The sequence below is a fragment of the Cydia amplana genome, chromosome 14, assembly GCF_948474715.1.
Source record: "Cydia amplana chromosome 14, ilCydAmpl1.1, whole genome shotgun sequence".
In the NCBI taxonomy this organism is placed as follows: Eukaryota; Metazoa; Arthropoda; class Insecta; order Lepidoptera; family Tortricidae; genus Cydia; species Cydia amplana.
The window spans coordinates 5,173,569-5,186,851 of NC_086082.1; the positions used below are offsets into that span (position 1 = coordinate 5,173,569).

At 42.4% G+C, this 13,283-nt stretch overlaps 4 protein-coding genes across 4 annotated transcripts in view; 2 read left to right on the forward strand and 2 right to left on the reverse strand.

Annotated features, from left to right (window-relative positions):
* Window positions 1–13,283, reverse strand: part of LOC134654030 (COP9 signalosome complex subunit 4) — a 176,516-nt gene that overhangs the window by 30,366 nt on the left and 132,867 nt on the right. The gene's annotated exons all lie outside the window — the stretch shown is intronic.
* LOC134653967 (uncharacterized) lies at window positions 954–7,741 on the forward strand. Its single transcript, XM_063509335.1, has 8 exons — window positions 954–1,120; window positions 2,293–2,483; window positions 3,127–3,350; window positions 3,990–4,271; window positions 4,706–4,943; window positions 6,893–7,123; window positions 7,261–7,349; window positions 7,514–7,741. The coding sequence occupies exons 1-8, from the start codon at window positions 1,077–1,079 to the stop codon at window positions 7,739–7,741; spliced, it is 1,527 nt and encodes a 508-aa protein (XP_063365405.1). The 5' UTR covers window positions 954–1,076.
* LOC134653968 (erlin-2-like) lies at window positions 9,087–11,803 on the forward strand. Its single transcript, XM_063509336.1, has 6 exons — window positions 9,087–9,227; window positions 9,569–9,649; window positions 10,111–10,219; window positions 10,350–10,501; window positions 10,689–10,841; window positions 11,206–11,803. Exons 1-6 carry the CDS (start codon window positions 9,120–9,122, stop codon window positions 11,578–11,580), a joined length of 978 nt encoding a protein of 325 aa, XP_063365406.1. The 5' UTR covers window positions 9,087–9,119; the 3' UTR covers window positions 11,581–11,803.
* On the reverse strand, window positions 11,915–13,149 carry LOC134653969 (elongation factor 1-beta'). Its single transcript, XM_063509337.1, has 3 exons — window positions 12,995–13,149; window positions 12,552–12,792; window positions 11,915–12,326 (listed from the first exon to the last, which is right to left on the reverse strand). Exons 1-3 carry the CDS (start codon window positions 13,072–13,074, stop codon window positions 11,982–11,984), a joined length of 666 nt encoding a protein of 221 aa, XP_063365407.1. The 5' UTR covers window positions 13,075–13,149; the 3' UTR covers window positions 11,915–11,981.

Here is a 13,283-nt window from a genome sequence, read left to right on the forward strand (position 1 = left end):
GTAGACCAAACGTAGACTACATTTTTAACAGTTCTCCAAAAAGGATGTTTGCAATTAGTGTAAACTTTTTGTTATTAATTTACAAAACTATTACTACTACTAGCGCATACTATTTATACACCATCGCCACGCGAGTGTAAGCCTGACCTACGATTAAGCCCAATTATTAATCCCTCTTTCACCGCCAAGGATGTCCACAGATACGCACGGTAAAGCTTTGGATTCCTCCGAAAACGGTGCCGTCATATGACGGCCGTCATATAGCGGCAGCAAAAGACGGCCGTCTTTACGGTGGCGACATGTGGAAAGTACCACGGCGTCATAACACACCGTCATCCACCAAGGTCAAAGCGGCAAATTTGAAAAATGTAGGCGCGATGGGATAACGTCCCATAGAAAATTTGAATTTCGCGCCTTTTCCTACTGACAAGATTTGCTTGATCATCTATAATTTACTTGGAGGATGAAATATCATCAGAAGAGGAAAATAATCGTAGTACGGAATCATTTATTCAAATCTCGTGTCATTCGTTCTCTTCAATCTCTCGTTCAATTCTCGTGTTATAGATTTTTCAAATTTGCCGCTTTGGCCTTGGTGGATGACGGTGTGTTATGACGCCGTGGTACTTTCCACATGTCGCCACCGTAAAGACGGCCGTCTTTTGCGGCCGCTATATGACGGCCGTCATATGACGGCACCGTTTTTGGAGGAATCCAAAGCTTCAGCGAATCCTCAAACTGCAGGTCTTCCTAAAGCGATGTCTTCTGTAAGTGAACATGACAGTTACACGAATACATCATCTGCATTTATTCACGTAAAGAAACGTTTGCACTTGTTGCGTTTCTAGTCTAATTTGACCCGTCGATTCTTAATAACTCTGCGAAGTCGCAGGTTTAGCTTATACATACTCGTAACCCAGTTTGGCGTTGGGAAGAACATCACAGGTAGGTATGGGATATTGTCTTGTGGCTATATTTAGCCGCGTAGGGAGTTTCCTATAAATACGGCGCGTGTTAGTTTCGGGCCGCAGTTCCGTGTGCTGCGCCGTTATTAATCGCTTCTCGCGGCTGACAGCATGAATCCGCGGTTCGAAGTGCGTCAATGTGAGAAACTTGGCAGGTGGGTCACTCGTTACACACTTAGTTTAAGTTACTACTACTACTACTACTAGTATTATAGACTCCACAGTCTATAATACAGAATTTAATGTTTGGGCTTTGCAACCTGGAGCTAAGATGAATATTTAAATTAAACCGTTTAGGTAATTAAAAGTATTCCACAGATACCTTCTTATGGTTGTTACTTATTAGGAATTATACGAGATGGTAGAAACTATAAAAATACCTAAATAATGTTATTACCTACTTTACGTGTACCGTGTTCGCTGGTTGCGGTGCACTACATTCCAGAAGATTCGCGAAGGCAAAGTAAAATGTTCAGGAATTAAACATGTAGGTACAGTCAGCTGCAGAGAAAAGGTACCCCCTCTGCATAGAAGTTTGTATGCAAAGGTGCTAAGTGAATAGTATTGCTGACTGTACATATTTACCTACAAATAGGTCAACCTCTTACTTCGTTCTCGATGTATAGTATACTACCTACAAATTTTTACGTGAATCAGAATATAATCACTACATTGCAATGGGTAAAGGTGCCAGTTCGTGTGTTCGTGGCGTCATACAACTTTAACAAGTATGACTTACAAACTGCATTTTTAACGCAATTTCTAATTAAGTCGTCGCACACGGCAGATAAATGTGTGCGTTATTAATATCAGACTACGGATCAATCTCTATAATAAGTATACAGTACAAAGGTCCTGTTAAATAATAAATTTGTACCTGTAGGCCTAGCACATGATTGGCGCGACAGTATCACGCGGCGAGCAATAAACTATCCGTCTTTTACTATGTTAATTAAAGAGGGACGGGTAGCCTCTTTAATTAACATAGTAAAAGATTTGTCGACCGGTCTGGCCTAGTGGGTAGTGACCCTGCCTGTGAAGCCGCGGTCCTGGGTTCGAATCCCAGTAAGGGCATTTATTTGTGTGATGAGCACAGATATTTGTTCCTGTCATGGTTGTTTTCTATGTATTTAAGTATTTGTATATTATATATATCGTTGTCAGAGTACCCACAACACAAGCTTTCTTGAGCTTACCGTGGGGCTTAGTCAATTTGTGTAATAATGTCCTATAATATTTATTTATTTAAAAAAAAAACACGGTTAGTTTATCTCGCCGCGTGATACTGTCGCGCCAATCATGTGCTAACCCGGCTGCATAAGCGTAGATACGCGGTGGCGGCGATGGACCTGCGCGCCGGCGACACGGTTCTCTCCGAGGAGCCGTTCCTGCTGGCGCCACACAGCGACTCGCCGCTCGTCTGCTTCGCCTGCCACCTGCCGCTGGTCAGCCGCTTCGTGCCGTGCAGGGGCTGCGGCGTGGCGCCGGTCTGCCCTGACTGCCCTCAACATCTCGCTAGTGAGTTGTACAATTTAAAGTCAGTTATACTGTTCGCCTATAGCCGTTCCTGCTGGCGCCGCACAGCGACTCGCCGCTCGTCTGCTTCGCCTGCCACCTGCCGCTGGTCAGCCGCTTCGTGCCGTGCAGGGGCTGCGGCGTGGCGCCGGTCTGCCCTGACTGCCCTCAACATCTCGCTAGTGAGTTTTATAATTTTAAGTCTGCTATATGTTCACCTATACTCGTAATCAACTTTTATATGTAGGTATCTGCATGGGCAGCGAATGTATAATAGGTATATAATACCTACTTAAACTCGGTTACGTAGTGGGTAGGTATAGGAATAATACCTATCTAGAATATTTAGGTAAGATTTGCCTTCTCCAAAGTAGTTAGGTACCAATCTACAGGCTGTCCAAAAAACTTATCATACCATAAAGTTGAAATTCATGTTATTTTTCGGTCATGTTAGGCTGGTTAGGTTGCTCTTGAGTTGACCTACCTCCGGTGTCACTGTGACGTGGTAGTTCTGGGACCTCTATGTATTGATATAAATATGGGGCAGTAGGGTGTAAATACATGGAGAAAATTTAACGAATTTAGTCCTCGGGCTTTTTTAACATGTTTAATTTATCTCTAAATCCAACCGCCTTTTCGTTTTCAGAATTTCACAGCAAGACCGAATGCGAGCTATTCAAATTGCAGCGAGAGTCCCGCGGTCTCAGCGCAATGGCCGTAGTCCCTTACGTTGGGGCCTTGGCAGTACTAAGGGCTCTACTACGTCGGCGCGACTACCCTCCGGCTTGGGAGGAGTTTGCAAGACTGGAGACGCATATGGACCAGCGTCGTGGGACCGACGTTTATAACTACAATCAGCATACTGTCAAGGTCTGATTGAATAGAGTATTACCTTGCACTTATTTCTATGTTCTACTTATGCTATGTATGTTTAGACGTAAACAAACAAAACCACGCGCTGTTCTGTATCTTGTCGTAAATATCCCGAATTCCTTTGTAGGTGCTACCAAATTGCACGCTAGATGTCGCTCTTCCTTGTAAGACCCAGACTTGTACAGTTGTTGTTAGTTTACCAATTTCACGTTGGATGGCGCTATTCCGTGAGGTGGAAATCCTGGATCGCATTATCAAATTCGTGAATCGCGCTATCAAGATTTTTCTTGAGATGACACCAGACCAGACTGACCGGACTTACTTTCCATCCACTTAGTTATCGTGATTTAGTTAACTAGTCACTTAATAGGGTTTGCAATCCGGATCCGGAATGTATGAAATTATCCGGATCTGGATCCGGATTCGCCGATCTTCCCATACATTCCCATGCATTTCGGATCCGTCGTGCAAACCCTATAGTCACTGCATATTCACCATTTCACCGTAAGAATTCGATTCTATCATTTCCACTGATGGAAAAAGATTGACGATCGCTTAACGCGTTCATGCACCCCACTCTCATTTCATGTTCATATCGCTAAATAACTAGACTGTAACTTTTGAATATCCTTGCAGTTCATCGAATCCCTCGGGCTGCTGGCAGCCGACGACGACCCGGAGCTCGCGCAGCAAGTCTGCGCCGCCATCGACATCAACAGCTTCGACGTGCGCGGCCCGCCCGCGCCGCTCGGCTGCGAGCCACTGCGGGGAGTCTATCTGAAAACAGCTCTGTTGGCGCATGACTGCGTGGGGAATACGCATATGTCTATAAATGATAATAATTTGTTGGTGTGCCATGTGAGCGTCGATATCAAGAAGGGGGAGCCGATATTTTACAACTACACGGATCCTATGAAGGTGAGTCGCGGTTAGAAACATTTTGTTTTTCTTTAGCTCTTACACGTCTAAATGACAATTGGTTGCTAACTGTGAAGGGTCTGAGTTAGAGAGGTTGTCTACGCTATACAAGCCTTGGGGGGCCTAGTGACACTTACCGTAGGAATGCTTCATTGCACTTCTTAAGAGCACCAAGTTCCAATTAACCTCCTAAGGTCCTATATACCTATAGTACCTATTCAGTTCGAGTCGCTTTTTCCTTTATTTCCTTCCTCGCTCTATTTCCTACAATTTAGGTTCAAATTTCAGTGGCAAATTTTGGATGTTTCGTTTGTATGGCTGGGCCTTAGGAGGTTAAGTCACTCAGGAGAGAAATCATCAGCATCACATCACATGCATTCAATTTGAAACTAAAGTTTTCTTGTAAGTAGTAATCGTGTGTCTTTGTCATCCAGGGCACAGCTTTGCGCCAAGAGCACTTACTAAACGGGAAATACTTCAAATGCTCGTGCGCGCGCTGCGGCGACGCCACCGAGCTCGGCACCTTCATGAGCTCGGTCATCTGTCCCGAGTGTCGCGGATACGTGTCCAGTTCAGGGGACGCTTGGAGTTGTAACGGGTGTGACAAGAAATTTGAAGCTTCGGTCATGGCGCACAAGGTTCAATGTTGCTCGGATAAACTAGATGTTATTAGTGAGTATCCTTAAATCACTTACTAAACGGGAAACACTTTAAATGCGATGCCACCGAGCTCGGCACCTTCATGAGCTCGGCCATCTGTCCCGAGTGTCGCGGATACGTGTCCAGTTCAGGGGACACTTGGAGTTGTAACGGGTGTGACAAGAAATTTGAAGCTTCGGTCATGGCGCACAAGGTTCAATGTTGCTCGGATAAATTGGACATTATTAGTGAGTATCCTTAAATCACTTACTAAACGGGAAACACTTTAAATGCGATGCCACCGAGCTCGGCACCTTCATGAGCTCGGCCATCTGTCCCGAGTGTCGCGGATACGTGTCCAGTACAGGGGACGCTTGGAGTTGTAACGGGTGTGACAAGAAATTTGAAGCTTCGGTCATGGCGCACAAGGTTCAATGTTGCTCGGATAAATTGGACGTTATTAGTGAGTATCCTTAAATCACTTACTAAACGGGAAATACTTTAAATGCGATGCCACCGAGCTCGGCACCTTCATGAGCTCGGCCATCTGTACCGAGTGTCGCGGATACGTGTCCAGTACAGGGGACACTTGGAGTTGTAACGGGTGTGACAAGAAATTTGAAGCTTCGGTCATGGCGCACAAGTTTCAATGTTGCTCGGATAAATTGGACGTTATTAGTGAGTATCCTTAAATCACTTACTAAACGGGAAATACTTTAAATGCGATGCCACCGAGCTCGGCACCTTCATGAGCTCGGCCATCTGTCCCGAGTGTCGCGGATACGTGTCCAGTACTGGGGACGCTTGGAGTTGTAACGGGTGTGACAAGAAATTTTAAGCTTCGGTCATGGCGCACAAGGTTCAATGTTGCTCGGATAAATTGGACGTTATTAGTGAGTATCCTTAAATCACTTACTAAACGGGAAATACTTTAAATGCGATGCCACCGAGCTCGGCACCTTCATGAGCTCGGCCATCTGTCCCGAGTGTCGCGGATACGTGTCCAGTACAGGGGACACTTGGAGTTGTAACGGGTGTGACAAGAAATTTGAAGCTTCGGTCATGGCGCACAAGGTTCAATGTTTCTCGGATAAATTGGACGTTATTAGTGAGTATCCTTAAATAACTTACCTACTAAACAGGAAATATGAGAAATGCGATGCCACCGAGCTCGGCACCTTCATGAGCTCGGCCATCTGTCCCGAGTGTCGCGGATACGTGTCCAGTACAGGGGACGCTTGGATTTGTAACGGGTGTGACAAGAAATTTGAAGCTTCGGTCATGGCGCACAAGGTTCAGTGTTGCTCGGACAAACTAGATGTTATTAGTGAGTATCCTTAAATCACTTACTAAACGGGGAATACTTCAAATGCGATGCCATCGAGGTCGGCACCTTCATGGGCTCAGCTATATGTTCCGAGTGTCGCGGCTACATGTCCAGTTCGGGAGACACTTTGAGTTGTAACGGGGTAATGGGTGTGACAAGAAATTTGAAGCTTCGTCTATGGCGCATAAGGTCCAATGTTGCTCGGATAAATTGGACGTTAGTATAGTGACAAGCCTCTAAAAATCATAACCTAGAGAAAGCACGGTTGATAATCCAAATATGAGTCAGGATCTCACTTTTTATGTTTTTTTTTTAAATACCTGATTGTAAATTCAAATCACACGTTTTTCGACATTCGAATGAGTCCATTTTTAAACAGAAAACCCCCTTCGTTCTGGAAGGAGGTTAAAGAAGTCAGAGAAATGGTTAATTGCAGGAACATCTAGAATATTAAACAACCCATTATATCCGAGGCAATGTATGGGAGTCCGAGCCGCCAACATCATCGAAGTCCAAGCCGCGAACAATCAACAGAAATGTTTATATATTTTAATCAAATTTTCTCAGCTATGACCAGCGGTGCGGTCGGTGCTACGGAGCTGTAGGCTCTATTGCCAAAGCAACAGCGTCTTAAAAAGTATGTTTTACTTCACAGACAAAAAGGACGAGAAAGACTTAGAAGAATACATCAAGAACGTTTCCCTAGTCCTGGCCCCGAACCACTACCTCCTCCTGGACGCGAAGCAGAGGCTAGCCGGAGTGCTGCGTGACGTCATCACGCGCGAACCGAGACCCACCAAACGGTTACTAAGGAGGCAGTTGCATTTGTGCAGGGAGATATTAGCTGTGCTGGAAGTGCTTACTCCGGGGATCAGCAGGGCCAAAGGTTAGTTCTATGAATGTATTGGGCTCCTGGTATTATATCCCTTCGTGGGATCATCATTGTCATCATGATGTCAGCTACATGTTGCTCATACAAAGTTACATGTAACATGTAAATAATGTTATTTTAATACTTTTCAGCCATCGCCCTATACGAGATTCACGCCGCGATGGTGCAACTGGCTAAAAAGGAGTTAGACTCTCGAGAAATAACGGGATCCGCATATTTGGTAACTAAACAAAAACTTATTAATTGTCTTATATATTTAGCTCTCAGAATAGTATTTATTTGTATTTCTAACCGTCACAATACCACGTCGGCAGAAAGTTACATAGGTAGGTTTTAAGTCTGAAAGAAATAGGTTTCTCGGAATTTAACAGATTTAATTTTCAGGATGAACTAGTCAGCGCGGAAAAATACTTAAAGAGATCACTTCAAATGCTTTTCATAGAGCCAGGCAACTCGCCCGAGGGCGAGCTGTGCGCGAAGGCGTTAGAAGAATACAGGGCTCTGAAGACTACCATGGGCACCGTGCTGGACGGCATCCATGCTGATGGCAAGACTTACGTCTCGGCGGCTCAGAACGGACAAGCGACACAGACATGTCCGACTGTTCAGTAGCATGTGAAGTGTTCTAAAGAATGTTCTGTAGATGTTTCCGTTTCCATAACCGTAAAAGAGTCATTCGGTTGAATATGTCGTATGCTTTCTGATCGTTGTACAAGGGTTGCTACGGCGCATAAAGCCGAATAGCTTATGCAAGTTGAAAACTTGTGCAGGTTATATATTCGTGTAAACAATGGTGTAAAAGTGTGCTTGCTCTAAGTACGTACCATGCATCGAGTGCAAGTATATACTATTAGTCAAACTTATTCCAGAATCTCTAAGAAAATATACATTTCCTGTAGTTAATATTACACTTTAGTATTAGGTACCATTATAATGCAAATTTATACAAATACAATTATACTTTTATAAGACCTTTTCTAAATCTTGTTTTATTTGACCTCCTCCTCGTGTTCCTAAAAAGGTAACAAAAAAAACACATTGGAAGATCTATCATCATCATATAGATATAGAATTAGATAGAGATAGTCAGAACTTAAGCATTCGGTGCATTGTTTATCAAAATATATAAGAATTATCCGAAAACTCATACACACACATACGGCAAACAGTTTAAATAATATTAGCCGCTCAATCAGAATTCAGCTCTCACAAGAATGGAAAATTAAATTGAGGGGAATTACCTAAAAATATTTATTGCAAAAGGAGGTAAACCCCGTAAACCTATTTTAAGTAAAGTGGGGTCCAGACGATACAATTTTTCGCCAATCTGATGAAATTGTCCGATCGAATCAGGCCGTGCGGACGCAAAACCCAATTTAATTTCCCGATCAAATCAGCAGGTGCGGACACAAAAATGGTAATTTTCGAAGTTACTATCTATGGAATGCAAATTGGTGATTAAATTGTGTACGTGTGGACGCTAGATGAGATTGGCACCAATTATTTTCCTGATCAAATCGGTCGATTTGCCCAGCTCGTCTGGATACGGCTTAAACTTACTTTGAGTATAACTAAACGCAATCTTCAGTTTCCTTATCTGTCTCTTGTCAAATGAAGGAACTGTCAAATTTTCGCCTGCTTTTCCCGGCGTATAAAAATAAAAATTGGCATCCTCTGTAATATGATTTAATCAGTAATTAGTTAATTACCCTTTCGTAACCTGCGAGTCTCATAAAATAAAATACTCAATTTAGTTCCGCCGAACATCGAACGTTCATTCGAACGTGCGCTAGCGATTTAGTTAAATTAATTCACTATTGTAATTAAATGCTCGGCTTTTCCTCGTTAGTCGCTCCATATAATGTCTAATATTATCCGGCAATAATATAACTAAGCATCAGAATAGTAGTTCGTGAGACACTATAGTACACACGCTAGTACTCTTTATTATACTGTGCTATAGTAGTGGATTAGTGATTTTGGTGTGAGGATGGCTGATCAGACGTCGGTGTTGGCGCTCGTGATCCTGGCGGTCGGAGTCACTGTGCATTTCTCGCTGCACAAGGTCGAGGAGGGCCATGTCGGAGTCTATTACCGGGTAAGTCTATAGTATACAATTTTGCTGAATCTGAAACCTAATCTTGTACTTTCAAAATCATTTTAACAGATTTGTTAAATCTATTAACAGTTTGATGAACTCATTCAACTGATATTGACCTTCTAACAGTTGTATTATAAGAAAAGTAGATGTGTAATTACTTAATTTTTCTTTTGATTGTCTTTTATTAGTAATTTATCTATTCTATCTCATAACAGTAATCAGACTAGAGTCTGATGGTGGCAGGCCCTATATTAGTATCACTCAATTAAAATATAGAATTAACCTTCATGATATTTTTTAATCTATTGTAAATTTCTTAATTACAATGTATTTTCCAGGGGGGCGCTCTGTTGCCAGTGACAAGTCAGCCGGGGTTCCACATGATGGTTCCCCTACTCACATCATACAAAGCCATACAGGTAACTGTATTCATTTACTTATGTAGGTAGTTGTGTAAATAATATGTGTACAAAGGTAAACAAGAAAATGTTGATCATTTTATCCCATCATTGCAACTTGTGTACTTAGTCAATATCTTCAATCAATAGTTTAATTGAAGAGAAACAACATAATGAAATCATAAACTAAATTTTAATTTAGTTGCACTTCAAATAAATTCCAACTCGTAATGTGTTACAAAACTATAATAACTACATTTTAGCACTATCAGTGGCAGCGCGTCAAACATATCCATAGGCAAACCGGAGCTAATTTGGCTAACATATTTCCTTTACAACTCTGCTCAAACGTCCAAAAACAGGCAAGCCGGTGGAAATCGGCTTTTATGGACGCGCCGCCACTGAGCACTATCCACCAGTCAACCATTAGTGTGTTCATTGTAAAATCCTAAGTTTGAAAGGAGTGAAAATGTTTGTTTTAGACAACTCTGCAGACTGATGAGGTGAAAAATGTCCCCTGTGGAACCAGTGGGGGCGTGATGATCTACTTCGAAAGGATTGAGGTTGTCAACATGCTGGAACCAAATACAGGTATAGGAACGTATTCTCATAAGTATTTATAAATACATAATACTTCCTCTCTCATCAAAACCTTTTTAATGAGACCAAACTGGATGGGTTGAAAGATTGATGATGAACGAATTTTGTTTTATTGTCACAGTTCTGGACGTAGTGCGCAACTTCACCGCAGACTACGACAAAACACTCATCTTCAACAAGGTGCACCATGAGCTGAACCAGTTCTGCAGCGCACACAGCCTGCACGAGGTCTACATCGACCTTTTTGACCAGATCGACGAGAACCTCAGGACAGTAAGTACATCACAAATATGAGCTTTTGCCTTATAAATAGAGCATCATGATTAGATAAAAAGTTCCTGTGAGATATTGATATTTTGAAATATTTGTAACGGTAAATTTAAGTAGGTAATATCACTCGATTATAAACTTCGAAGATCATAAGAAACTATTTGGGCTTAAACTGTGCTTTTTTATACAGGCTCTCCAAAAAGACCTGAATGAGATGGCCCCAGGGCTACGCGTGCAGGCAGTGCGCGTCACCAAACCAAAGATCCCCGAGGCCATCCGCAAGAACTACGAGCTCATGGAGGCCGAGAAGTCGAAGCTCCTAATTGCAGCCCAACATCAGAAGGTATTAAATTGTCATTGGTTTACAAGATTTGAACCAGTACGTCGTACTATATGACTGCCTGTTAAGTCCACAATCGTTAATCGCGCGAGATAGCAGTGTTATTTGCATTGTGACTAATTGGCCGGCGCGCGACTTAACAGAGATAGGGCCGATTTAGGGCTCATTTAGACGGTGCGAGAACTCGCATGCGACTTTCACTACATTGCGTCGTTCGATCGGTCGGCTGAATTGTTGTAACCTCAATGGTCCGCAATGTAACTAAAATCGCATGCGAGTTCGCGCGCCGTCTAATTCAGCCCTTAGACGGCGTAAATAAAGCAAGTAATATAACATCTTATAACACTTCTAAAATCTCTTGTTATAGGTTGTAGAAAAAGAAGCAGAGACGGCTCGGCGCAAGGCGGTCATCGAGGCCGAGAAAGAGGCGCAGGTGGCCAAGATCCAGTACGAACAGAAAATCATGGAAAAAGAATCTCTACAGAAAATAGAACTCATCGAGGACAGCATCCACAAAGCCAAGCAGCAGACCAAAGCGGAGGCCGAGTTCTACAATCTCAAGAAACAAGCAGAGGCCAATAAGCAACTACTAACCAAAGAGTACTTGGAATTGAAGAGATATGAAGCACTTGCTATTAACAATAAGATATACTTTGGCAATGATATTCCAAGCATGTTCTTACAGGCTAATGTCGGTGACAATGTTCCAATTCCAACCCCACAAAGTGTTCAAGTGCAATGAGTAATAGGCATTCTGTCAAAACAACTAGTCAGACAGTAAGTCATACAGGGAGCAAATGTTTTGACAAGGAATTTAAAGGCCCTAAGTAATTTCCAGCACCACATGTCTCATTGGAGTGTTGAGCTATTTTGAGAGATCAATGTGATAATTTTTTATCATTAGGAATAGTTTTACATAGGACCGTTTCTGTGTGTTTTATAGAACTAAGATGTAGACGTGTAACAGGCTTTTACATATTGTTCTTTTGACTGAATAATTACTTGGTTACAATACAACTTAAGTACATAGCTTTTGTATGTAGTTACTTAACATCTGGTTAAAATAAAACTATGAATGTTAGAAAAATGTGATTTTAATTCAAAACATAACTTAGAAATAATTTACTGGCTTAGACATTTCATTTAGATCTTGTTGAAGGCAGCAATGTCAACAGACTGGACGAAATCTTCAAATTCTTGGATTTTCTCAGTGAGAAGATCGACGGAGACCTTGTCGTCTTCAATGACACACATGATCTGCAGCTTGTGGATACCGTAGCCTACAGGGACAAGTTTGGAGGCACCCCACAGGAGACCGTCCATCTCTATAGTGCGGACTTGCTTCTCTAATTCCTTCATGTCTGTCTCGTCATCCCAGGGTTTGACATCAAGGAGGATAGATGACTTGGCGATGAGGGCTGGTTTCTTGGATTTCTTCTCTGAATACGCCTTAAGACGCTCTTCCCTGATGCGGGCAGCTTCCGCATCCTAAAACAATATAATATATTAATATTTATAATTTATGAAACTTAACTTAGTTGTTCAATATGTAATTATGTACATAATGAATTGAAAAAATGTTTCTTTATAGCTTTTTTGACATCAAAATCATGAGACTTAAATAAATGTATTCAAGATGGATTCTTAGTAGACTTTCTCTTTTAATTTGGCAATCTTATCTTAATATGTAAAATAATGGATAAATTGAGTTACCTCTTCCTCATCTCCAGATCCGAACAGGTCGACATCATCATCATCATCCTCAACCTTGGCGGGCGCGGCGGTGGGCTTGCCGCCGGCGGTCAGCGGGCTGACGCCGGCCGCCCAGGCCTTGCGCTCGGCGGGCGTGTACGACGCGATGTGGTTGTACCAGCGCAGCGCGTGCGGCACGCTGCCGGCCGGCGCCTTGCCGACCTGCTCGAACACCTGAACATCAGCTTGAGAAGGCACCCACCTATGGAATGTGAACACTCAATCAATACTAGGCGACAATATTACTTTGGAAGCATTTTGTCGGCAGTTTTACAATGTAATAGGTGGATAGTACATAACAGCTGTTCATTTGATAGTAGAAAATAATCAAGGTCGTAAGGCCAGGGGTTGACGTGGTAGACTTTTATAGGTTAGGAAGATAGCTCAATATTGTAAACACATACCCGGATACGTAACTCCTCTCAGCCAAATATTTGTTCAGGTCATTGAGACCCTGGGCGGTTTTAACGTCTCCGAAAGCCATTTTATATAGATTAGCCTGATTTGTTCGAGCAACCACAACCACACGGCCGGCAAAGAAAAAGAAAGAGACAATTTTTTTAGAAAGAGATGTCGTTAGTTAGAGTTGTACTGAATCATTTTTTAACGTAATTTTTGAATCGATTACATGTTCTTAGTAGATGGAATCGATTATCGGTTTAAATTATTGTTCCAAGCTGTTTAAGTCAATTT